Here is a 26,378-nt window from a genome sequence, read left to right as displayed (position 1 = left end):
AGCGTGGTTGCTGGGGCTGATGAATTCCTGGCAGCTCTGGGCTGGCTTCAAACAAGCAGGGCTCACACCACAGACTCAAAATGAGGACTGGAAGAGTGCTGGGCTGAGGGTAGGATGGGGCTCAGACACAGATCGTGTCTGATTTCTGAGGGATTTGCCTTGAATTTGAGGGATTTGTCAACCCCAGAAGCCAAACGAAAACCAAATGGTGGATTCCCAGGTGAAGCAAAGCACACAAAAGGTTCTAGGAATTAATTAGAACTGAAAATCCGATTAATGACTTGGTTTGGGATCCTTCAGAGAGCAGTTTTGACATTGGTTCGGGGACATCACTGTGATTATGGAAGGCTTATTTCTCAAATTTTTAAAAAATCAACCCACTTTCTCTATTTCAGGCCCTGATGGAGACACTGGAGTGTGTCTCCAAGCTCTGGAAGTGCCCTATTTTTGACTCCAGGGGCAGGGAGGTGGGAGGGATGAGCTGGGCAGGTCAACAGTTCCCAGGTGACATGGCCCCACAGCTCATGCCACAGGAGCATGAAATGCTTTCATGCCTTGGCCAAGGACTGAGGACAGCTCAGACTGTTCCTGGTCCACAGCTGGTGTAAGTGTGTGGGGAGGCTCATTGACTGTGCCCAGAGAAAAGGGAGGGGCTCAGTCCCCCTCCCCATTTTCTGGTCAGGTCTTCTGCATGGAGTCTTCTTTTATTGGGTTGTACAAGAGGGAGACCAAAATGCAGCCTCAGCAGCTGGGAAGAGAGCAACGTCAAATAATCTATGATTATTTCATACTTCCTGCAGCTAAACTCCTCGGGGAGCAGCGACCTGCTTTGGCAGTGTTTACACACTGTATCTCTGATTTGCACCTTTAGTAGCTCCCTGAGTGAGCTCTGGCTGTACAGCAGCTAGTGATAAAAAATGAGGACAAGTGCACAGAAACCCAAATTTATCGCTGGGGTTTCCTCCCAGCCATTACTCACATGGACGAGCTGCTCTTGAGTGTCATATTCCTTTGTGCACCCTTCCCAGTGACAGTTTGTCTCATAAATAACCTCAGGCTCCTGTTTACATTCATCCTTATCTAGATCTTCTTTCAGGTCTGTCAGATGCTCCTGCAACACACAACAGTGCATTGTATAAGGTAAACTTCTTTCATCTGAATTCCTCTGTCACTCATAGATTACAGGGCAGGTATCAACTGATCACTAAAGTATGGCAGCAACACAACATCCTTGATTACAGAGAAATAACGAGTTACAGAGTTTTGGCAGAAATGGATCGGACTTAATGACAAGACATGAAACACCCCAAAGCCATGGTTGCGATGGTGCTTGGCTCCAGCCAGGTCATGAGCAGCTGCAGGAAAGGCTGGAGAAAAAAAAAAGGCTGGCTTTTGATATTTGGTTTTGTCCTTTGCTGAAGCAAAACTTCTGATCTGTGAGGAGTAGGGAAATATGAGCAGGAAGCAATCACAGAGCAGCCAAAGCTTTTGGTTACCACACTCACCTGACACATGCTGGGGAGAGGCATTCAATCTTTTGCATCTTTCAACAGATGGAAAATGATACCTAACCCTTACCCAAAGATTTATGCCTCCAGGGCACTCCACAGGGACAAATGTTGAGCCCTCAAAGCACTCTTCTGGAATCAGCAAATTTGGGAAGCTTGAACAAGATCCCGTGATGAGTGGATTGCAGAGCAGAGCTCCAGGGGCTCTGGCTCCAGTCTGGGGCCCACTGGGATCTTCATAAATAAGTTAATTTAATGCTGGGCATGCTGTGAGCTCTCTCCTGAACTTCTCTGTCTACCCATTTCCTCAGTGCTAAATGAATCACTTTTTTTTTTTTTTTTGTAACAGCCTGCTATGAGGATTAAAGCATTGGCACCTCCACAATAGTGTAACATACAACAGAAATGCAAATTGGTACAATTCAGAGGTAAGGACAATGGTCACTCCTACAGACAAGGCAAACAGCGGCCAGTATTGACCTGGGAATACCAAACCTTGCTGGTTTTGACCCCCTTCATTCCCTTTCCTCCCAGTTACTACCACTGTCCAGCACAGAGCATCCCACCTCTAGGGCAGCTTTAGACAGGAGCACCTGGGGTGACGGACCCCATCAGATGCTGTTCCTCGTGATCTGATGCTCCAGTTGGTCCTGTAAGTATTCAGCCACAGCCAGATCCATCTCAAATTGTCTCTGACCTGCCCAGATGGATCAATTTGGCTGCCATCTCCTTCCCCATCAACACCTTCCCAGAACCTACTGAGGGGCTGCAATGATTAATGGCTTAATGGCACTCTATGGCTTGGAAAGTGAGATGTGCTGTATGAGTTCAACAATTTTCATTAACTAGCTCACGACACACATGCCAGATGTGACTTTTCAATTCAACAGTTCAGATATGGAGAGGAAGAGATTTGTTTTAATTAGCTCTTAATCTAAAAATAATAATAAAAAAAAACTTATTGCAAGGTGGCTCTTGGGACAGGAAACTAGTAATTCACAGAAGGACTTCTGGTGATTCAAAGTACATCAGAGCCCAAAGAAATAGTATGAGAAAGTTCAAACACCAGTTTCTTTTTCCTGCAATTCCTATGTGGCTGAGCTGTGAACACTACCTTTGTTGAAATGTTTCTTTCCAGAGAAAGCGGTCTCTGAAAAAGTGAAATTTTCTACTAAAAATCTTATTTTGCCAAAATGTTTCTACTTTCCATTGGAAAAAACTGAATTGAAACCATTTTAATTTGTTGAAGAGGATTGACATTTCATTTCTGGCTTGTTCAGCATTAATCTGAATTTACATTGGAGCTATTGTGGTACCATAAGAGCACAGCAACTCAGGTCCCTCATGCCTGGTGCTCCACTGTGTGCCACAGATCTTGTCTGAATTACATTTTTTATAGTGCACACCATCATGGGAGATACTGTCTGGCCAAGGATTTTAGACACCCAAACCACAACTCACATGAGGCGTTTCCAATACAGCATTTCCAAAACAAAACACACACACATGCTTTTTTTGGGATGGTTGAGCTTCTCACTGCAAAAAAATATATCAGTCAGTAATTGAGTTTTCAGCAGAGTCTCCAGCAGAATGGAAATCCCCAGATTTAACAAGTGGCTGTCGCTTAGACTGGCTGAAAAGGAGACACCCCCGACATTCAGTCTTTTAACCTGCTGTCCTTGCCAGGAATGGACTGTCTCTTACCAGGCACTTTCCAATAATTTCCCAGTCAATACTGAAATGCTGCAAGATGTGAAGCTTACACTTCCCTTGGAGTATTACTCCACACATCTCCTCATTAGGAACTAGTAGACTACCAACGCACATTTTCTTCCTCTTAATTTTACCTTGTTATTCTAATCAAGCCTCCTTGTAACACTTTAAACAATCCCCCCACCTTCTTTCAGTGCTTATTTCACATGGGACTCCGTGGATGAAATACTGAGGCAGGGCTGCAAGGGAGAGCCAGGCTGGTGCTCTCCGAGCACTCCCTGCTGTTGGGTACACACCTCTCCAAATCGGAGCAGAGAAAAGGTGGATGACAGCCGTCGAGAAAGCGGCTGTCTGTCCCACAGCTCCTCTGCTACAGATGCTTGAGAAAGCAGGTGATGGCTTTCAGATCTTTTTTCATTTGCTGCAGGAAATAAACACGTAGCCCTATTAGCCCTGGTGGTGGCCAGATTGGTTTTTCGGGGCATGTGCTTTTGCAGCAGTGTGTGGATGCACTCCTAAACTCAAAGCTCCAGAGAGATGCCTCTTTGCCCTAATCGTGCTGACTACAGCATGTTTATCTTTCCCTGATATGCTATCTTCATCAATTTTACCAGCCCCCTGATGACTGCACACGTTGCTGTCCCCATGCATCATGCTGAGACCTGCTCCTGAACCAGGGCAGAAGGAGGAATTTGTCATCAACTCTTCCATTCGCTTGACAATAACATGGCCTAATATTTCATGAAAATGAAGTGCCCAGAGCACTCCTGATAGTTTACAGTTGTGATAAAGGACGGTCAGATGGATACTGTCAGCCATTAAACAGTTTGCAATCACAGAGCTCTGGAAAGAAAGCAAAGGGCTTTGGGCCCTTCTTGGTGTCAAACGTTGTGTCACTGGTGTAAAGGATGTTGCTAGGAGCAATTCCTTGTTGAATCAAGAAGTCCTTTTTTTGCAAGCTTTCTACCTACATGCAAGATTCCCTCGTAATCTATGCTTGCTCTGAGACACCAATACTGCTTGCTTTGCAGCACAGAAAACTCAAATATCATTTTTAAAGTTATCATGCTTCAAACATTCCTCCCCTTCTCCCTTTGCATCCAACCACAGCAACAGCATGCTGAGTCCCAAGCACACATTCGAAAGCTTCACTTGGTCAAAGCAGCTCTGTCCTGTATTGTGCTGGACTTTCTGCTTCAAGAGACACCCACCTGCCTGGCACTTTGATGCTTTGCTCCCAGCTGCAGCAAAACATGCCAAGAGTATCATTCCCAAAGACAACAACACCCTGCAGCTTTGCTGCCTTGGGCCCGCAACACTTCTCACACCAAGAAGGTTACCTGCGTGTTTGGGGATGCTGGAGGTAAGCCCTCAACTTCGGTCTTGACTTTGCTGCGCTTGTTAATTACTGGGTTGACGGTGCTGCTCACGGCCGACTCACTGCTCTGCTTGCTCTAGGAAGAAAAATGAAGCAAGATGTGGCACCGGGGTTTGGGATTAGAGACTTACTGCAGCCCCCAACATTGTTAAAAGATAACTATAAAATCAGTCAAGGTTGAACTTCAAGAGTGGCTGGGGACAATGGTGTATTGGCCTGCTGGCATGGGTTTTGTGTGAAAACTAGCCTGTGTGGGTTTGTGCAAGGCAGAGAGGGGAAAATAAAAGGCACCATCAGCTTCTGCAAGCTCACCAGTGAGCTTGGCTCTTTCAGAGCAATCCAGTCCCTGTCAAATCCATCAAAATGTTATGCAACCCCCACCCAAGCCATGATTTTATTTCTCAATGTGATGAAATGATTTGTTGAGAAAATGAATTCCTGGGGGGAGTGGGTAGCTCTGGTTACATGTGAGGGCTCCGTCATGCTGGGTGCATGAAAGGCTATGTGTATATTTTGCTAAGCTCTTAAAAAATGAGAACAACTTCAAGAGAAAAAACTATCCCGTTGTATATGCATAAAATTGGAACATTAACATTTTAAATACACTCTTGCTAATTGCTCAAGATTGGTCCTGCAAGTTATTAAACAGAGGCATAACTCCTGCCAGCCACATTATTTTGGTAGCCAGTTTGTAAGAAGAAAACAAAACCAATCAATCAAATAACCTTCAATAACAAACAGAGTTTGCAGTGCAGCAGCCATGAGAAACCCTAAAACAATAAACCAGTCTGAAAAGTTCAGTATAATACAACTAAAACAACAATTTGAAATGGGTGTGAAATGAGGTGAAATAAGTCTCTGGGGAGAAAACCAATTGCAATTTAAACTTCCAAGGAATGAGTATGGGAAGGGAAAATGATTAAAAATGTGTTAGACATATTCACTAACCATATGCATGGGGAGAGTATGTGCACACACGGAGTTGTGTGTGTGAGTACACAGGTATTTGCACGGACCGGGTGAGGTGTATGATTTCATACACATTGTGACATTCTTTTTCAAAAAATGGCCCTTCATTTTGCAAAACTTATAAGTAAAAACCAAGAGCAAATACACAATGAGAGAGAAAGCCACCTGACTACTGAAAAAGAAGGAACAATATGTAAAACAGCTAGAGGTCTTGTGTAGGATGCACTTATTTGCTAGTGAGAAAGGGGATACAGTTCTTTAAAACTATCAGCGTGATTCACGTCAGTAGGAAAAAGGAAGGAGGGACTAGTGAAAGAACAGACAAGGCTTGATTCACAGCATTCATTACCTGGCAAAACCCTTCAGTGTGTGCTGAATCCCATTGATTGCAACAGCACGTAACACACGTTCAAGGAGATTTGCTGCCTGAGATGGTCCTGCACATCACGTTCAGTGCTTTGATGGATCAGGGCCTTTCGCTCCTGCATAGGTATTTGTGTGCGTGGGTGTGCGAGGAAGGTCGGTGGGCCAGTATTTGGTTGTGACAAGTCCAGAAATGCTTTGTCAGAAGGAAGAAAAAGAGATGTAAGGCGAGAGCCGCCCCTACCTGACTGGAGTCGGAGATGCAGTTGCTGTTGCTGCTGATCTGTGCCGCAGGCGGGTTGACGGAGATGACCGCCATGTGCTGCCGAGGGGGAAAGGTGGGAGACGGCTGGATCAGGGGAGGAGTGTGCCCGAAGGCTGAGCTCAGGCCTCGCTGCTGGGTCAAGATCTGCTGGTACGTCACGGGGTTGATGGGGTGGGGGAAGCTGAACGCGGGGCTGCAGCAGTGGGAGGAGGAAAAATGATGAGGAGCTATTTTAAACCATGTTTATCACTCTGGCTAGCAACTGACTCCAGTTTGGCCAGGACTTCTCAGAGACTCCAGAAAACTGGCTGCAGTGTCCCAGCTAGATGCTTTAATGCCACAGTAGGCCTGGCAGTCTGCTTTACTGCAAAGGCAAGCTTTCTCTCATGCGTGCCTCAACAAACTTTTTGACCCACGTATCAGACTGACTGTAATTTCTTTGCTTCCTATGTTTAAAAACAGCCAAAGCCCTTGGCAGGGAGTGCAGGACACATCTGGATGCATCTCTGCAGCCCTGCAGCTCCCAGCTTTTCCCAGGCAGACCTATTCTGCAGGCTTGCAAGTTTGGGGTTGAGCTGCCCAGGCTGCGAAACCCCAGCATCACCTGGCTCAGCTGGCAGAGATCACAGCCCGGGTGAACGACAAGCCATTTAGCATTGTCCCAGCCATGTAGTTTACTCTGCATTTAGGTGAGGGGCGTGCTGGCTCAGGGGACTGCTAAAGTATGTCACCCCTCATATGTAGGTCACTGGTTCAGCTCCAATCTAGGTCAGCAGTGACCAGAAACACTACCAGCTCCCGGCTGCTTGGGAGCTAGCTGGAGGCAACAGGTTGGAGCCAGGGTGCAGCAGGCACAGCATTAAAAATGAAGCCCTGCTTCTGGAAACACAGGTTTCACCCCCTGGGATTTTTCCCCTTGAGAGAGATGAAGGAACACCGGAGATGTGGTGAGTATCCTCTGCTCCCCTTACTCCAGACGGGTGATGCACAAGCTGTAGACTCTCAGCCCCCAAACTGATTATTTGACACCTTTAAAACTTGGCTGCCCTGAACCCTTACCCTCATGGCATTTTTGCTCATGTCACTAGAACTGCCCATGGTGCAAATATTCAGAGAACAGGGTCATTATTAGAAACACACCTTATTTCCAATTCTGTCTTTAGAGAAAATATTCATTGCCAGTGACCATACAATTAGTATTTCACTTCTGAAACAGTTAATGACAACTTGACCAGAAGAATAAAGGGCAAAAATCACTACAGTGTTAAAGAGCTCTGGGAGTTAAATACGTGCTGCAGTAAATGAGGTGTGACGGCAGGCTGCTGCCCAGCACCATTGTGTTACAACAAAGTCCAGAAATGACTTTCTGAAACGTAGCTACAGTCTGGGTCCAAGCGGGTGAGAACGGATTTCGTTCCTGCTGTTAATGAATTGCTAAAAATAATAGTAAGTCATTTCATCCCAAATCGCTAACAGTTATCCTGTTATATACATAACCCATTTTACAATTCCTGGCATTTAAGATGCGGCTTTAGAACACCGAGAATTTCAAATTCATTGTTATTACTTGATTACACCCTCAGAGGTCAACAACTGACCATTGGGTCTGACTGTACTCCACAGACCTGTTGAAAATACCAGCTGCTACCCTGAAAAGCTTGAAATCTGAGTATAAGATCAGATGCTAGAGGTATGCCCAATTAAAGACAGGGAGTGACAGGAGTAGAGAAGTAGGATTAGCAGACAAGGAGTCACTATTTTTTTAAGTTAGCATTATGTTAGATTGTACAATTTCTAAATAACACTGCCAGATAAAGTAACTGATAAAATTAATGTAATAGTTACTAATGGCAATGTCCCTGACTTCCCCTACAAGTTTTACAAACTCTTGCTTTGCAACAACAGTGTTAATTAGAACTAACATATTTAACAGTTAAGTAATAAAAAGAATAATAACATTGTGAAACTTGGGTTAAGCAATCAGGGCAGGAATTGACAACAGTGAGCTGCCTAGTGTAAGTGCTTTTTAATTAAGATTTGAGCAAAACTTTACTCAAGGGCTTAGATTTTTTTTTCAAACGTGTTTTTAGAATTAGGCTCTTAAATCCACCCAGGCAACATTTTTTTTTTTTTAAGAATGTGGGCCAGTAATTTCAAGAATACTTTGGGGCAATCTCTTAAATCAGAGGGGTTTCTTAATCAGTTGAACTATGCACAATGAGCATTTTGTTAGACAAATTTATTCTCCGTTTCTGCTTGCTTGCAAAGAGGCAGGATCATACCGTAATTACTGGAAACCTGGTAACCAATATTCCCATCCAGCAATCCGTCCCCTCTCCCCCAGACATTTCCAAGTACCCTTTCAGATGCAAAACCAGAGGGGGCTTGGATTTAACACACCACACGGCCCCAGTGCACAGAAGGAGAGGTTTTGAGGCAGGGAAAGTCTCCCTTGCTGGAGAGGACATCACTCCTCTGTTCGAGGGACACTTACACAGCGAGACTGAGCCGCTCCCAAAGTGTTACCTTATCGTCCCAGCAGATAAATGGCCATAGGAGCCGCTCGCTGCAGAGCTGCTTCTGGAGTTGTTAATGTATGCCACGAGGGAGTTTGGGGAGGTCCTGATCATCGTCTGGAGATCGATGCTGGCATCAGACAGTGGGGAGATGGACAGGGCTCGTTTTCGGCTTAATCTCGGAGTCACCCGCGGGCTTGAAAACCGGGACACTGTAGGAAAGAGAGAGGAGGGGAGAAAAAAGCAGAAAGTCAGACAAAACCAGCATGCTGCTCCCTTCCTGCAGCCAGGTGAAGGGAAGGAGACGCCCGGTGGTTGAGGGTGGGTTTGGGCAGGCGAGGGGACACCTCACAGAGCACTCCCTCTCTGTGCTGGGGGCAGAGAGGAGCTCTGGGATGGGCAATGGAGGGGGGCTGAGACCTGCTGCTCTTGTGCCTGCCGCGGGATGTGTAAGAAGCGGTGTGGGCAGCAGCTGCGCTTGGCTGGGAGGTTTCCTCTCTGCTCGGTGCCGAGTGACACGGGTCAAGCAGCACAGCAAACGCTGGCGTGCTTCGTCCTCCTCAGAGTATAAACAGAAGCCTGTCAATCATCCCTTTTCTCTGGCACTAAATTAACTTGAAATTAAAAGGGAAAAGGCCCCGGAAGATTTCTGCGAGCGTGGCCGTTCCTGTTGACTTGGTGGCAGGAGGAGGCCAGTGGAGCCGCGCGTCAGAGCCCGGGCGGTCCCCAGAAACGGTGCGTGTGTTGGGAGCAGGATGAAAGGAGTGTGAGCACAGTGCTGACCACCCAATTAATGAGGGAGGAGAGACTCCAGGAGCCCCAAAAGTAAATTAAGAGTTTTAAGAAAAGCAATTTGGCAGCTCAGGCGCAAAGTTCAAGCTCTCCTCCTCCAAGGGGACCTGCCAGTGCCTGGACCCTATTAGCAATTGTCAATCATTCAGGCATGAAGTCATTTTCAACCCTGCCAGTCCCATTTGTGGATCTGCAATACACGGCGAGTTGCTGCTCTACTAATTTGGCCTCCCCGCGTGTTTCAGCATCGCTAACTGGAACAACTGACTTCATCCCGAGGAAACTCTGCCCAGGACTAAATCACCTGCAAGTCACCGGGTGGTGCGGGTGGGAGCCGGGGCTGGGCAACATCACAGCGGTCCCCGAGAGCCAGGTACCAACTCTGGCTCCTGGCCGAGCCCCAGCCCTGCCTGGATGGGCTCGTGCCTCCAAAGCCAGGAGAGAAGCCTCCAGGGAAGGAGCTGCCTATCTTTAAAAAAGATTCCTAAGAGTAAAAGTATGCCACTGGGCCGTGCAGTCTGGCGGATGATCCCCGTCATTCACCCAGGTGAGTGCAGTGCTGTATTACTACCTGGTTTTTCCGGCAGTGGTCTCCCCAGAAAGCTGCCCTGCAGGCTTGCTCTGGCTACATCGTATTAAAGACTGTGAGGGAAGAAGTAACTTGCCCAGACAGGCAATACGAGCTGTTTTACTTCATACAGTCAGAGGGACAGATTTTGGTTGTGTATCGCCAAACACAAACCCAGCACTTTGCAGAAGCACGAACTTTCTGCCCTGCAGATAGTGCTGGTACAAGAGAGGGTGAACGGGACGTACAAATTGGCAAAATATATCCTGCTAGCATGACAAAAGAGCTCCTCGATTTCTGTTGGCTCGCAGAAGTTTGTGTCAACATTTTCCTGACATCAGTGGCTAGGCTTCAGTCTCCCAGTGCCCACGAGTCACCCGTGTACCTAAGTGGCACCACCATTACCATGCCTGGGTGCTGTGCGACTGATGGGATTTAGTGCCATTGTCCCCTTGCTACCCATAATGTCTCTCGCTGCACAAGTTAAGTGACTTGCCCAAGGTCACCCTGGAAGTCCAAGGCTAGGTTGGTACTTGAACCAAGCACTCTTGTCGTTCTTGTCCTATGACTGAGAAGCCTCAAGAATTGCTGGCTGTGATGCCTTCACTGCAAGGCTAAAAATACTGGGAATTTCTCCTAAAAATCAGGTGGTTGTATATATGCTGAACCCTTTCTTAGAGTATTTTGTAAAACTACATTTTCCAGCTTCATGGAGCAGAGAGAAGCTGAAAACATGACTCAAAGACCAGGTAGCAAACCCAAAAATCACACAGCGGTCTACAAAATCACCTTGTGACTGTTAAAGCCACCCTGTGATCTGGTGGGACTAGACTCAAACTTTCCAAATGCTTGCGGCCGGCCCTTCCCAGCCCTGCTCTGCTGCAGAGTGGCACGTCCCTCGGGAGCTGGAAAAGCAGCCGCCGTCTCGCAGAGGTGCTAAGGAAGCAAAACTAAAATGAGTGAACGAATTCCCCTCTGCGAAGGCGAGTCCTGCCTAAAGGCTGGATTGGAGAACACCCAAACTTCACACTTTGTTCATGAAATCTGGGCCCTGCCAGGGCCCCAAACCACGCAAGGGTTGCTTGGGTCCAGATCATAAAGGTGAAAACAGTGCTATGTCCACAACATAGTAACATATTAATATCACTGATGCGAACTAATTGATTTTTTTTTTTTCCCTGGCAGTAAGGCCAATACAGGGGCCACGATCCAGGAAGACCTGCGTGCTGTTGCCAGTCTTCCGCAGCCACATCTCCTTGAGCAAGTTGCTTCTTCTTTGTGTGTCCCTATTTCAGTGTCATCTATTCAGATGAGCTCCTGTACAGAGGGTTTGTGTTTTACTCCCTATGTATTACACCTTGTGTGATGGGGCTCTATCTCAGCTGAGTTGACAATGTTTCTGTCGTACAAATAATATGCATCTTTCCAGATATGGATATTGCTTTCTGCATTTGCATTCCCACAGTCTCCTCCTTCTCTAACAGAAGGAAGCAGGCCAGATTTGACAGTCATATTTATCTCTGTTACTCCCACACCTCAAGGGAGATCTGTTTATTAATGTGCCACTTCCCTTGATAAATTACTAAATAGAAAGAAAAGCCTTGTACTCATTTCTCGCTGTTCTTTCCAATGATTTATGTCCACAGCGCTGGTTCAGCCATTGGTCACTGTTAATTTGCAGAGCGAAGAAGTCCTGATGTCCAACAGAAGCCCTGGTTTTACCGGTGCAACCAACGTGGGCACCCTCCTGGCTGCACACAGGTATGTCATTTTTTCCCCGTGTAAAACTCTGCTGGAAGCTGTCAGATTTGCAAGCTGGCCTGGGACTTCCTGGCACCAAACCAGTAATATGCATCGTGTTACTGTCCGCTCTAATTTAGATCTTGCACATACCGTGGGCAATATGAAATGTTTGATAGCAGATCCAATAGGTTAGGCTCATGCTTTACACAAAAGCCTCTGAGATCTTGCGGGCTTTCAGGGAAAGCTGTGACCTAAAATTAAGCTATGGATGAACAATTCATCTCTTCTTAATAACAGCCTGCCCGAGATGCCCAGAAAGGGAAGTGTCCGACAAACATAAAAGGAATTTAACCACACAAGGAAGCACTCATGAGTGCATTTAGGAAGAGGGAAACGTTTCACAATTATTTCTGAAAAGCAGATTAACAGCTGCGGGATCATTCTTAATAATAAAATCAGCTTGACCTCATCCCCTGATCTGAGGACACGGAGCATTGAACATTAAATGATAGCAGGCAACAACAAAGATAAAAATTAGAGTAGCTGTACACATAGGCAAGGTGTTCAGTGTTGCTCAGAATAGGTAAGCAAAATCCCGTATTGCCTGAGGTCCCGTGATATTTCAAAGGAACCACTGCATACAACTTTTCCAGCACTGACTGCCCAGAGAAGTAAATGAAGGCAGGATCCATTTTCAGGCACACAGAGATGGAGACGGAGAGCCTCGGGACGATTTATCACTAAAACTCCCCCAACTCGCCTTCCCTTTCAGAAATGCTGACTTAGCAAACCCAACAATGTTAGTTTCAAGATTTTTTTGGTATTTGGAAAAAGCGTTAGGAGAAAAGTTTCCAAACTGTTTGAGCACTCCCTTCATCACTCATGAAAGAAAAATAAAATAAAATTCAGTTGTTGTTCTAAAAGAAGTTTTGTTTAGAAGCCTAAAGTCATCATAGGTTACAATGAATTTGAAAATGTCAGAAGTTAGACCAAAATTAGGGAATTATTTAAAATTAAATTCAAATCATCTGCCAGAGTTTCAGTTTTTGAAACAAACTTCTCTATGCCTCTCTACCTCAAATACAACCCTTTTTCGCCGTCAGTCGCTTTCCCTTGAATAGTACTCCTTCTCACTCGGGTCCAGAAAGAAGTGATGGACCAGCGCCCACACTTCATACAGGGTCTGTGAATTATCATGAGTTACTCAGAAGCCAGGATTTTCTTCCCCAAATTAAATTTACCCACAATGGGCCAGCAATGAGCTGTAGGGCCACTTCTGCCCGCATGGCAGCTTGTGGTGCGAGCCCCGCGGCTGTTCCCAGTGCTGTCGTGCCAGAGGGCCTGGCCAGCTCGGGATCAGGCCCAGACTCCCAGGGGAGGCTGGAGCCGAGGTTCCTGCCCCAGCCGCTCGCCATGGCCGTGGGCTGTCTGAAGGACACCGAGGGAGGTGGCTTTCCTGCAGGGAGATTTCAGGCCTCCGTATCGCGTTAGAAATTGTGGCAGCAAAGGAAAGGGCTCCCTCAGTGGGAGCTCCTTCAGGGCTTCGTGCCTCTGACCCTCCTTTTTTTACCGGAGCCTATGCAGAAGTTTCAGGTGCCTCTTTACGGACAAGCACATTGCTGTGGTCTCGATCACAGAGGGACATCGGGGAAATTTGCTTCCAAGTGGCCGAGCCCATAAGGCATGTGGGCTGCAAATGCTCACCCCCTTCCCCACTGAAACACGGCCAGGGCCTCCGCTTCTCCTGCATGCCCCACCAAGCCCTGGGATAATCCCAGCGCTATCAGCATGGTCCCTGTCCCTGGCCGCTCACCAAGGAAACTCCACCCAAAGCGTACAGAAATACCCCCTCCTCCCGTCATCAGATTAAATCCACGGGCAGTATTAAAACGCAGGACGATCCCTTCATCAAGAGGCAGCAGCAAAAAGCTACTCACGTTCTTCACATAACCAGTTCCTTATTCCCCTCTCCCCTTCTGCAGTGGCAGCACACGTCTCACTTAGACTGCAGCAGATGCTGGACATTTGTTCTGGCACCAGACGCTGTCCTGGGACCCTTCTTTCTTCCCTCCCTGGGGCCTGATCAGCTTCGAAGTTCAAGGAATACTAATGCTTCCCTCAAATCCTTGCTGAAAGACAAGGCTGCATTCTTCTACTCCCAATCCACAAGGTGACTGTTTAGACGACCCAACTTGCATATGTAAATTGAATTCTTTAGAAACCAGAGTGCAGCGGGATTCCAGACAGAGCGCTTATGGGATGCTCTGGGACTTTTTCTCTCTTCTGCACATATTTTTCTGGGGAGAAAAACAGCATTGCTGGCTAGAACTGGGTGGGAAACCGTTTCCCATTCTCTGAACCTTTTCTGAGATTTCAGCAAGTTTCCATTCTGCGCTGGGACAAAGAAAACAACAACAAAAAAAAGTTCTTTCAGAGTTTTTAAGGAAGCGACCACAGGGCGCGCCGTCTGCCCGGAGTAGCCAACAGCTGGCTGGTTTGTGGAAGTCATCTGCGACCCAGCACACCCAGCCTGCACACCCCGAGCTGCTGGTCCCTCAAGCGCCAGGCGAGGCACTTCTTTCCCGGGTCACCGTGAGGCTGGTTTCCCTCCGTCTCTCCGGATGGAGCAGTCACTTCGTGTCAACCTGCTGGAGGAGTCCTGAACTCACCTCTCGCTCTCCTGCTAACTGCAGTAACCGCCGGGCTGCACTGCCAGCACGGCTCCTCAGCCCGAGGACTATTAAGTCATTTACTTGAAGTAGAAAGGCTCCAACAACAGTGACTGCGAGAGGCCGACGAAGTGGCCAGTGAACAGTGAATCACTGTTTGACTTGGGGGAAATAAAGTCCTACTTGATCATTTGCCCACATCCTGGACAACTGTGCCAGATGCTGGTCTGTTGGCTATCCTGCGCTGAACAAAGCCTTTTCCCAGCTGAACTGCTGTTATTAAGTCAAGACTTTTGTGACTGCCATGCACGGGGCAGCAAGAAGCAGGACAGGGATCCCCTCCCTAGCTCCAGAACCGGATGAAATGCCACTGCGGCACTGCTGTTGGTAACCGCTGGGTTGCACAGACATCTACGCAGTACTCGTGACCTGAGTGACTGCCTCTGTACAGTGCTGCTTGGACATAAATTGAACTCAAGATGTTTTTTCTCCCATTCCCTGACTCAATACGGACAACCCAAACCCACTTTTGACACTGTGCAAACCGAAGTGATGGATTTAAAGACAAGCTTGGCTTCCACTGCTGGCCGTGGGACTCCTTATTCTGAAGATCTGCATCTTGTTCCCAGAGCTGCCACTGCTCTGCTCTCTGATCATTTGATCTTTCTTTTCCAATGGTGAAATGGCTTTGCTTTGTACAATACTTAGAGATCTTCTGATGTACAGGGCTATTAGAATACAAACAACAAGTCAGTCTGGATGCACTCCTCTTGAGAGCAAATGGCACTTCCAGAAGGGCTGTAGGTAATGACAAAAGCCCTTGTGCTTATGGAAAAAACAGCTGGATGCACTAAATATGCTCAGAAAGCTGCAGCCATCTCCAGTCTCCTCTGTGCCCTCCACCAATCTTTTCTGCCTCATGGGCGCCCTCACCTCTCACCCTATAACCTGAATAATACACCATGTGGCACACACTTCTAGGATAGAAATGTAAAAGACTGTTTGATCTGTGCAAGACAATCTCAGAAGTGTCCCACCAGCCATGCTGTGACATTGGAAAGGGGCTTACTTTTGCTTTGAAAACGTAGGCTTTCTGGCAAATCGATATAAGACTGGATTCAAAGTCTGCTCTTGGATTAAGAGTCCCTGCTTGGATGGACAGAATGAAACAGGCCAGCTACCTGTAGGGTTATTTAGTTTTCACTGTCACTGGCCTGAAGACCCAAGCAGCCTGGTGCGTAACACTGAGATTTGGTCTACTTTAGGGGTTTAACTATTGATGTAGCTGCACAGTAAAAAATCTGCAAAAGAGATGCAGCTGTGGAGCACCCTTGCTCAGTTATTATTTAAACACTCTGACACATGGACAGTACCAACAGACTCCAGCCAACACTGATGCCCTATTGCTTTCCTGACCCTACGCATCTGATACAGTGAAAAAACACAGACAAACTCAGAGTCACTGAGGGATTCTCCAAGAAGTGCTGCTAGAGCAACCAGAAGGGCCCAGCTGCATGGAAGAAAAACCATACTCAGTGTCTTAGACTCCCATGGACCTGCAGATGCTTGGAGGTGATGTGACACTGAATAGGCCTTTTTTTTTTTTTTTTAAATGTGCTTATCTTCCTCTTTTGCTTTTGCAGGTGTCAGTGTTATCACAGATGTGCTGCATGTGGTCTAACAGGAGCTACCTGCATTTCAGCAACCAGCAAAATAACTCCTGTAAAGTTTGTAGATTCTGGGTCTCTCTGGGAAGAAAAGGGCTCTCTCAATAAGAGATGCTGTGAGGCAGTGACTCACTAGGTTTTTATGCATGCTACTGATATTCTTGTCTCAGAAAAACACCATAAGAGGATGCTTTATTAAATTATCTGTTCAACTATTTACTTAGTCCCCACTGATTTAAATTTTTGAAATAGCTTTCTAAAGAGAGAGGGATACTCCAGCTCGTCAGCCAGAATTTCAGAGCCATCCATTTTACTCTCTGCCTAATAATGAACAATTCTTTCTTCATGCTGACACTGGGCCTCCTTCATCAGACAGGCTGGTACACTGGGGATAACGGGTTAAGCCCACCCACAAAATACCAACCTAGGTAAGGTAGCCTGATGTCTCAGGATCCAGACTTGATGTTAGGAAACACTAGAATGGAAAACAGCAGCACTTAAATTCATCTGACTTCAGCCATGCTTTTATATGCCTCTCTGGACCACAGCTGGTCACAGTACCTGCAGCAGCACCAACCACAGGGGGAGTGAGGAAGGCTAAAGCAGAGCACTGCACGTGATCACAGCAGAAGCCCTCCCTGGGCTGATGGATAAAGCTGAATGCATAGACCAGAGACTGGCACTGGGCTGCTGCTCCTTCACATGTTCTTAAAAAGTAGCCTTCCGGTATCTCAGGCTGCATCCTCACGATGTACGAAAGTTTTCATCTCACTCAAAGCACGCAAAGGCCCACAAAAAGCTTTCCAGTTACTGATCAGCAAAGCTTTACCGAAAGATCAAAATAAATGCTTGGTGAGCCCTGGCTTTCCAATGCGTAATGGTCACGAGCATGGCTGCATGAAATTGGGACCTTTGTTACGTGACTTACTCTAGAGCCATTTTCAGGAGAAGCCAAGCGGGAAGAGAGTCTTATGCCCAGGGGAATAGCTCGGATGACTTCGGATAAAGACTGATCTTCATCAAAACCTGAGAACAGGCATCTTGGTGTGCTGAACGTCAGCCTGCACTAGCACGAAAACAGTTGTGTTTGCTTCTCTTGCTGGCTGTTTATCTGGCACTTCAGTGAGGCACTGCCGGTCAGAGATGGACTAATAAGGAGGCAAGGAGGAAGGAGTCTTGTTCAAGAGCCTGAGGAGAACTTGGCAGAGCCCATTTGCACCCATCTGCTATAAGCACAGACTTTAACCCTTCAGATGGAAGACTGAGAGCAGCCTTACTGACTTGCTGTTTTGCAGCAGAGAAACCCTGAACGTATTTTGGATGTTAGAGGCAGGATGACATCAAGGAGCATGTGCTCTCCCTTTCAGCCTAGGATCCAGGGTTCCAATCAGTCTAGGAACTGGAGGCAGAAAATGACTACTCAGGTAAAACTTTGGCAGCAGCTGCAGACGAGAATTTTTTTATTTTTTTTTTAAGTTAGAAACATCCGAAGTCCCTATCACTGAACAGCCGGAGCAGCTTTTATCATTCTAAACCAGTCACTTTACGAAGCAGCAAGACCGCAAAGTCTTTCATCTTAAAAGCTCAACAACAGAAACTTTGAAGCGGTAATGAAATGATGCAGAACCCCACTCTAAAAATTATAATGGTCCACAAGCAAATCCAAAGGCAGCCCAGCAAACAGAAGCTGGGATCTGAAAGCTGAGCCAAGACTTCTCTTTCTTGCAGCAGAACTAATCCCCAAACTGCCCTCCAGAATATCTGTGTAACCCCAGTTTTTACAAGATATGGTATAAAGTGAAAGGAAAGAAATTTCTAGCGGCTCTAAAAGTCAGACGGACCTCAGATACTCTCCCACATAAACATTACCCGTCACACCAGGGCAGCGGTCAGGCCGTGGGGGTGACTCAGCACTGCAGTCATTAACATCATTTTATTTCTTCTTCGTTTAGCCATGAACCAGAACTTTCTGGGTTTCTAACGCCTGATACTAGTATAAATACAGCATTCCTGCAATTTTTTTTTCTCCCACAAAGTATGAACACAATCCTCGCCACCGTAGCTCCCTGTTAATGTACTTTTTCTCCTCGGGGGTTTGTTTTACAGTCTCCAAACCCAGAGGAGGGTCCTGCTGTGCCAAGCACTGGGACAGGGGGAAGTGGCCAGTCCCTGTCCCAGACGCCGGCCGGACAAAATGTCAGGGCAGGCGGGCAGGATGGGGAGCTGGAGCTTGCCCCACAGCATGCAGTGGTTGCCCATGGGTAAGGCAGTGGGACAGCAGCATCGCCCTGTCTGCTGGACCAGCCCACCTCCTACCAATGCAGCAGCCCTTCCAAAAACACCTCGCTGCATGTATTTTAAATTAGGCATAATTTATATATAGGTGTATGGAACAAGGCGATGTTTCAAGCCAAAAATTATCCAGCAGCCCATGGGTTTCAGCAGGGCAGGGTGACCACGTAGAGCAACCTCCACCTGGAAGACAGCCCCATCCATCTGCCCCGAATTTCTGCAGCATGATCCACTACTCACCGTCGACGGGGTTGAGGTACTCGTGGAGGTGTGCTGTGCTGGCTGCTCCCCCGCTCTGCATCAGGATGTCCCCGTAGGGGTTGGGGTGGCCGGCCATCAGCGTCATTTGGTGGTAGTAGTCTGCGGGGTTGGCTCCCGGCGGTGGTGGGGGCAGCCCGAAGAGGCCTCGCTCCTTCAGATGCTCGTGAGCCACTGCCGAAGCCGGGGGCGAGGAGGAGAACATGGGGAGAAGGTTCCCAGAGGACGTTAGACCTCGGCGCTGAGGCGGGCGGCCCCGTCCCCCCCCGCACCCCCCACCAGCCCTCTCCGCGCAGCCCCGCTCAGCGTGGCCGTGACGTGAGCTTGGGCGTGTTTCTGCGGACAAAAGAAACTAAGCTGGGGCCTCTGCATTCCTCCATTTCCGCAAATTTATAAACAATCTCTCGTTCCCCCTTCTAATAATCCTCCCGTTCGGACGCAGCCGTCGCCCCGGGGAGGGGGGAGAGGGCCCGGCCGCCGGCAGCAGTAACCCTGTCAGCATCCACATCCCTGCCTATTAGGAAGGAAAGACAAATGCAACCCAGTTCCCGATAGCGGTGCGAGGAAATTAAAGCCAAGGTCTAATGCATAGAGCTAGGTTTAGTGTCTGGCAGCCTAAAACTATTTTGGCTGCCAAAGACAATTATGCTCACTTTCTCCCAGCTGTAATTTTTCAAACCTGCCTCCCCACCCACTTGCCCCATTAACTTATTTACCGCGGCCTTATAAAAAAAAAAAAAAAGAAAGGAAAAGAAAAGCAACCCAAAACACAATGCCTCTTTTTCATAGCAAATAACGAAACTGGTTTTGACGGGGGAGGACGGGACACAGTACACGCGTGGCAGCCATCATGCCTCTGCGCTGCCGGCGTCTGGGAACTCAGGCACTTGCCCTGGTGAGGCTGTGGAAAGGAAGCCCTCTACATCAAGATCACGTTTTGGGAGAGGGAAGGAGGCATAATGCATCTCTCCATCACTGCAGGAATGTGTTTTTTACCCACAGAAGATGGTTTAACGCTGCCAGACAGTAAACCAGGGCCTCGTTGCTCTCTGGTGTGTTTTGTTTGCCCCAGTGGTGGCTCAGGAGCTGAGAGACACTGGGATTTGCTGGGTGTGCAGTCTGATAAAGCAATTCTGGTGAAGTGAGTCACAGCTGGCACCTCCCCAAGTCAAAGAAGGGTCATGTTATAGTCAAACATGACATACACAGCAGCCCAAATTCACCATCAGTATAAAATAATGATGACCAAGGGAACTCACACAAATCTATCTCTGCTTTTAAAAAACAAGCTCTGAGGTCCTGGAGCCCTCCCAGGAAAGCTTTGCATTTTCCCCTTTCCCTGCTTGGCTATTTTTGTCCTGGACATGTGGAGCCAGTGCCCATGCTGACCCCACGTGTGGTCTGCCTGGGCTAGGTGGGTACTACCACCTCCACATGCTCTGAGCACCAGCTTCCCACACACCCTCGCCTTCTCCTGAGTACTTCAGCAGAGCAGCTCAAGAGCAAGGAGGAAGAGAGGCCCACTCCTTTGCCCTGGAGCCGTGCACGCCCCCGGACACAAAGCCAAGGGGAGACAACCCAGCCGTCATTGCCTCCTCTCTGCTGGGTCATTCACGGACACACCAGGCAGCCAGGACAACTGTGACCCTTCTAGAGGGGAGCAAGGCTCGTGGTAGAGACATCAGAACAGGAAAGCTCAGAAGAGAGCTGAGAGCGCTGCAGAAAGGAACATACTTTAAGCAAAATATTTATAATACGATCCAGTGGTAATAGCTATTCTCACGCTCTGCTTTCTCAGCGCAATGATGCAAAACAAATGTGTAGTTAAAGGGGAAGAAGAGGAAAAAAAAAAAAGGAAAAGAAAGAGAGACAGCTTTCCCACTTCAGAGAGCAGCTGTGGAGCCCTCGCAGCTGTAAGTCCCTGGGTTGCAGGGAATTTCAGCGCTGGTGAGCGACAAGCGGCACAACACAGGCATCCCCGGTGGTGAACCCAGGACTGGCCGGGACAGGCAGGATGCGGTGGCGTGGGTCTCTTACCGTCGGCGGGGCTGAGGCCCCTGGCAGCGGAGATGACGGAGAGCGTGGGGCTGCCGTGGACGGAGCGGAGGTAGTGCTCCATGTGGGGCGTCACGTAGGGGTGCGGCGGGCTGAAGGGCGACTCGCCGGGCCCGGCGGGGTGCGGAGACAGGCGGATGAGGGAGATGTCGGAGATGACGGGGCTGCCGCTCAGGGGAGGAGGCCTGAGGAGGAAACAGAGAGAGGCTGTCACTCGCGGCCGCACTTCTCCCTCTGACCCTGCTGGGAGGAGGTTGAGAAGGGGGCTAAAAATCACCTGGTGCCCGGTGGCTCGCCCCGCCTGGGCTGCCTTGCTGAGGGGTGCAGGCTGTGTGGGGCCAGAGCAGCTCCTGGAGCCAGCCCCAGCCCCGACATGGGCAGGATGGGGACACGGGGACATCCATAGTGTCCACCCCGCCACCCAGCCACATGAGTGGATGCAGCTCGGCAGCCCAGACCGCTTAGCCCTCCCACCCGCGTCCATCAGGGCTTGCACAAACCCCCTTGACAGGTCGGCCCTACAGTTCAGAGGGCAAAAGTTCAGGAGAGGTTTTATTGCATGCTTTCTGGGGGCCACCACTGCTAAATGCCTCAGATCTTCCCCAGGCTAAATGTTACCTGAGAAAGGAGCCAGCAAACGCTGAGGATTCAGCAGGTAACAAAAAAAGTCAGAGGCTTTTTTCAGCACTTGAGCAGTTTTCACAGGGCGGGCAAAGACAGAAGAGAAATCAAGCAGAAAACTCCCAGACACATCTATTCCAGTATCCTCCGTCCTCTTAACACAAACCGCAGAGGATGCGAGGAGGGGAAGAAAAAATTACAGGCCCTGACCTGAGAAGCAAAGAATCTGATCTAGACACCAAAACAGGCAGAGCTGCCATCAGGCCAAACGGCAGAGCTAAATCTGCTCTGCGTTAGTCTCCCCTGTACTGCCAGGCTGCTGGAAGCGGAGCTGCTTTGGAGTCGGACTCACGCCAGGGCCGGCGCTGGGCCCTGCCCGGGCGCCTCGGCAGGGCTGGGGGAGGTGGACGTGTGCCCGGTGGGACGGCACCCCAGGGACCAGGCACCACGTGGATCTGGCGGTCCTGGGGCAGGGACGTGGGATGTGGGCCGAGCTACGGGGTGGCATTACCAGTGTCCTGCCCTAAGAATATCCAAACCTGACGTTAGTGAGCAAATCCATCGCTGCGCACAGACAACCACAAGCGCGAGGGTCTGAGCAGTTCAGGCACGCCACCTGCACCTCAGGATGTCAGTCCCACCCTGCCTTATCAACAGCTCAGGTGCACTCTAATTTATTTATAATACTTGCATATCAACAAAACCACACAGAAACGTAATATAAGTTTTGCAGACTTATTCAGCAGTTTACGAGCGTGTTTGTCTTTGTTTGATCTTCTGTGTGTTTCTCTGTCTTTCTGATAAATTAGTAAACCTTGTGGTTTTTTGAACACTTTCTGCTGATGGGTAGTAAATTAAATGTCTTTTAAAATATTTATAGTTCAAAGTACTCTCCTGTAGCACTACACTGCGTGGCTCACTGGTGTGAAATACAAGGCAGTGAAACCGTATCAGATACAAAGCTCGGTGAGGGACTGGCGGCAATGCACAGCCGCCGGCACGCGCTCCTTGCACCGAGAGCTGGGTTTTGCCAGAGGAACACCCAGCGGGATCCAGCCTGTTTTCCTTCACGGCGCCGAAAGACAAACTTATGATGGCATCGCTATTTCAAGACCTCATAACCTCCCCACCTGCACCGCTCCAGCAGTTCGTTACCCAAATTACGGGCTGACGGAAGCCACCCTCGGAAAGGGCCGTCAGGAAGGCTGCAGCCACGGCCGGCGGGCTGCTTTCTGCTGAGGCTGCTCGTAACAGCGGCCGAGCACGGAGCCGACCGATTTATTTCTACCGGGGAGGAGGGAGAAGTGAATCAAAGCCTCTGTTCCAGATTTAGTTTCAATTCATTTCTAATAATCTCCACCGCCTCATCTGGAAAAAATGAAACGGGATTAAAAAAAATGATGTCATTAAGAAAACATCTGACTAATTTTTCTTCTGACGAAGACTTAATATAAGTGAGGGGGGGATGTAAATTAAAAGCAGCCCCAATCTTCCCTGGGCCACAGAGCCTGCCTTAATACATAAGCCATGAAAGAAGTTTTCTTACATATACAATAAGTTCCCTCTTTCATCAGTACTCACAGCTTCTCCCAAAAGGGTTGTGAACTTCTTTGATGCAGGCTTGAAACTATGTATTACCAGGTTTACGAGCCTTCGGAGCCTCCACTGATCAAACTGTGAGGCCGACATCTAAAATGTGTATAACAATATGAAGGGTTTGCTGTTCATTTTCCCCATGCTAAATTGGGCAGAAATGCTGGAGTCCCTCAGAACAGGAAAACTCCACCCTGGCCAAAAAGGTAACACTGGGAAAAAGATCAAGAATTCCCCCAAAACGCATGCAGCTGGAGACCCGGGCGGTATTTCAGGAGGAGGCTGGCCCTGCGCATGAAGACCAGGTTGGAGAGCAAGTTTGTCCTGACAGCTTTGCCTAAAGCCTCTCATTACCACATCTCCCCATCTGCGTGTCAGGATAGCTGTCCTCAGTCAGGTCTGGCTCCTGAAATCCCTTTCAGATGGGGATCACCTCTTACTGTTGTACAAGTACAATCCCAGCAAAGCACATCCCAAAACAACGTGGCTTCTGGTAGCTGCCTACCAGGAATAGCTCACTTGGCTGGAGCCACAGCCTCCTCTGCCCCCAGATTCCCCAAAACTGGTCTTTCCCTCTCTTTCCAGTTGCCTCACTGGCATGATTCCTTATCTGACCCCCAGCCCTAGGCTGTGCCATCGCATCGGCACACTGCCAACGCACAGCGAGAGGCGGCCGGAGCCTCGCAGGGCTGCTCCTAGACAAAGGAGGAGCAAAGTGAGAGGGATCGGCTGCTGCTCTGTAGAAGCAGAGACATCCAGCTCAGTGCCTCGGCTCGTGGGGCTGCCCAGCCCCATGCCCCGAGCCCCTGCCCATGCCTCCTCAACCCATAAATCATCCCCCAAACGCCCCTGTGCCTGGGGAAGAGCTCCTGGCTCTGCTGAAGCCAGCGGTGTGAAAATCTTCTGCCTGCAGCGGGACAAGGGATTTCACCTGACCACGTGCATTTCTGAAGGAACTGGCATTCTGGTTTTCAAATAGGCTAAGGGAATTAGGTGTCCAAACGCCATTAAATTTAATGGGAGCCAGGGGCCTGTTTTCCCCGCGGCTGCGGCGAGAAGCCCAGGCTCTATAATTAATGCTCAGGACTTGTACAGCAAATTGCATCTCTGACGAAGTGCACGAGCCCTGATTCATTTCCCCACCCACCCAGAAGAGGCTCTCCCTTCCCTGCTCACTAACAGAGGGAGACACTGAGACTGGGGAGAAATTAGCTGGCCCCATCTAAGGGCTGCAGGGCGGTGCTGGAGGCAACGCACTCTGCTTAACGCTTTACAGAGCAAGTTTTCACTAAGGCAGTGGATAATGCTCCTCAGTGAGCATAAATGCTTACACTGTTTACCTGCAGTCATGAACCAGCCCTCCCAAAAACTCGTACAGGAGAGATGAGGCACCATCTCCCTGCTGCCGCATGCAGGTCTGGAGCCTCCACAAGGGGTACCCGGCAATGAATGCAACAGTTAAAGAAGTTGCACATTTCTGAAATAATCTCCATCAGTTAAATAAAACTCAGAAAAATGGGGACAATTAAACGGCACTAATGTCCCATGACTAGTCCAAATTAATAGCTATGTGCCAAATGTATTCATTCAGCAGAAAACAAAGGGCTGAATACTTTTCCATATGCTTAATGGAATATGGACACTTGCAGGCAATTGTTTTGCTGTGCAATAAAAAACTGCATGCTGCTACACAGGAATGGAAGCTAGGAACAGAACTGCTTATGGGGGGAGTATCATAGTCTGGTAGAGTTTTGCTATAAGAAGAAAAAATCTTTTAAAGCCAGCTATCCCATCCAAACCCCACATAATAAATCCTTGCTTTTGTTTCATAACATAAATAGAATATCCTGGCTTGATTTTCACAAACGTTGTGTATCCAGAATACCACTCAAAGTCCGAAGGAGATGTAGGAGAGCCATACGGTTACCCCCGAAAGGGTCCACACTTGTGGCAGACACTCTACATATGGGATTCCACAGCTTCATCCAGCAGGAAACCTACAGTACCCCAGCCGAACGGTTCAGTCTAAACAGCTCTCACTAGCCCCTTGACTTCACCTCTGTTTATTTCTGATTTAAAGTTCCTTACAGCAGGAAGGGCGGGAGGTCGCGACACTTGCGCGGTACCCTCAGGATGAAACTCTACGAGGTCCCTCAAAACGAGGCACCTTTCAGAGGTCAGCCCTGGGCCACGACGATCAGATGCATGTGGCATTTGATCATTCACAAAAATTGCCCTCCTCCAGTTTTTTCCACTCGGAAAGCAGAGGATGCACAGGCTGCGGCGCACTGGGAGGACGGGGCATGGAGCTGCCCTGCAGCTGCCCCGACCTCCAGCGACTGCCCAAGAGCATGGGGCAGCCTGGTAATGATGCGATGGGGAATCAGTCCTGCTTCCCAGCTCTCCTGACACCACATCAAGGTGATAATGATCTGATAAAGTGACTTGATGCTCCAATACAGGGCTAGCAACTCAAAGACGCCAGCTTCTGTGTCCCACTAGGAAGATGGGGACCCAAGAGACATCACATGTATCTCCCAGCCTTCCTCTGCTGGGATTGCTCAGCACAAGTCATTTTATTTATTTTTCCTGTAATTTATCAGCTCTAAAATGGGATTAATACTTTTTTTTTTTTTTTCATACCCACAAAGATGAACGTTATAGGAAATCAGGGCTACCTTAAGCAATTCAACAACGCTTTCACTTACAGTAAAGCCGGACAAAAATTCCTACAGCTTCTCTGCAGAAATTTAACAGGCATGCTTTGAGCAGTTCATGTTTTCTCCTTTCCCCTCAAATATGGCTTTGAGGCATTGAAAGCATGAAAAAACAAAGAAGAAAAGATATTTTAACAGTGAGGGCAAGTTCCCATTAGAACAGTTTATAGAGGGAAGTGGTAAATTCAGTACTGCTGCAAGACTTTATGGCAAAACTAGATGTTTTTCTAAAAGATGGGCTCTCTAAATGTGTCACAAGGTTTGGAGTTTTAATAGTAGGAAAGACTAATTTCTCCCACTGTAGAAACGAAAAGGGAAATCCTATGCCCAGCATCACAGATGTCAGATCAGATAACTGTGGAAGCTACTTGGGGTCTTAACAGACACAAATCTCTGCATATAAAATCCTTTATTTGTGGATTTGTGATAAGGCATTGCTTTTAGAAGGTTTTAGGTCTATAAAAAATCCCACTAGGCATCTATTGGCAGTGGTATTTGTCTAAATACCTTTAAAAATTACACCTCAAAGTCTCATCTTGTACCACTGAAGTCAAAGAAAACTCTGCCACTGATGGCAGGAGCAACAAGACCAGGCCTCTGATTCGTCGATCTCCGTTTTCCATCCACACCATGGAAACAGTATAGTAATCTATGGTGGGTCCAATTTCTTAATATATTTTTTTTCCATTCC

General features: G+C 48.2%; 1 protein-coding gene across 13 annotated transcripts in view; it reads right to left on the bottom strand.

The window, feature by feature from the left end:
• Positions 1-26,378, bottom strand: part of GLI2 (GLI family zinc finger 2) — a 400,141-nt gene that overhangs the window by 21,021 nt on the left and 352,742 nt on the right. For all 13 annotated transcript variants that reach the window (XM_083842017.1, XM_083842018.1, XM_083842023.1 and 10 more), the window contains 6 exons: positions 20,739-20,941; positions 18,684-18,875; positions 8,723-8,924; positions 6,176-6,389; positions 4,562-4,675; positions 980-1,111 (listed from right to left, as the gene is read on the bottom strand). In XM_083842017.1, the coding sequence (XP_083698143.1) occupies positions 980-1,111; positions 4,562-4,675; positions 6,176-6,389; positions 8,723-8,924; positions 18,684-18,875; positions 20,739-20,941 (1,057 nt within the window). The remainder of the gene's footprint in view (positions 1-979; positions 1,112-4,561; positions 4,676-6,175; positions 6,390-8,722; positions 8,925-18,683; positions 18,876-20,738; positions 20,942-26,378) is intronic.

This window comes from Anser anser (assembly GCF_964211835.1).
Source record: "Anser anser genome assembly, chromosome: 6".
Classification (NCBI taxonomy): Eukaryota; Metazoa; Chordata; class Aves; order Anseriformes; family Anatidae; genus Anser; species Anser anser.
Note: the sequence above shows the minus strand (reverse complement) of the source record. Positions and strands in the feature narration are given on the sequence as shown.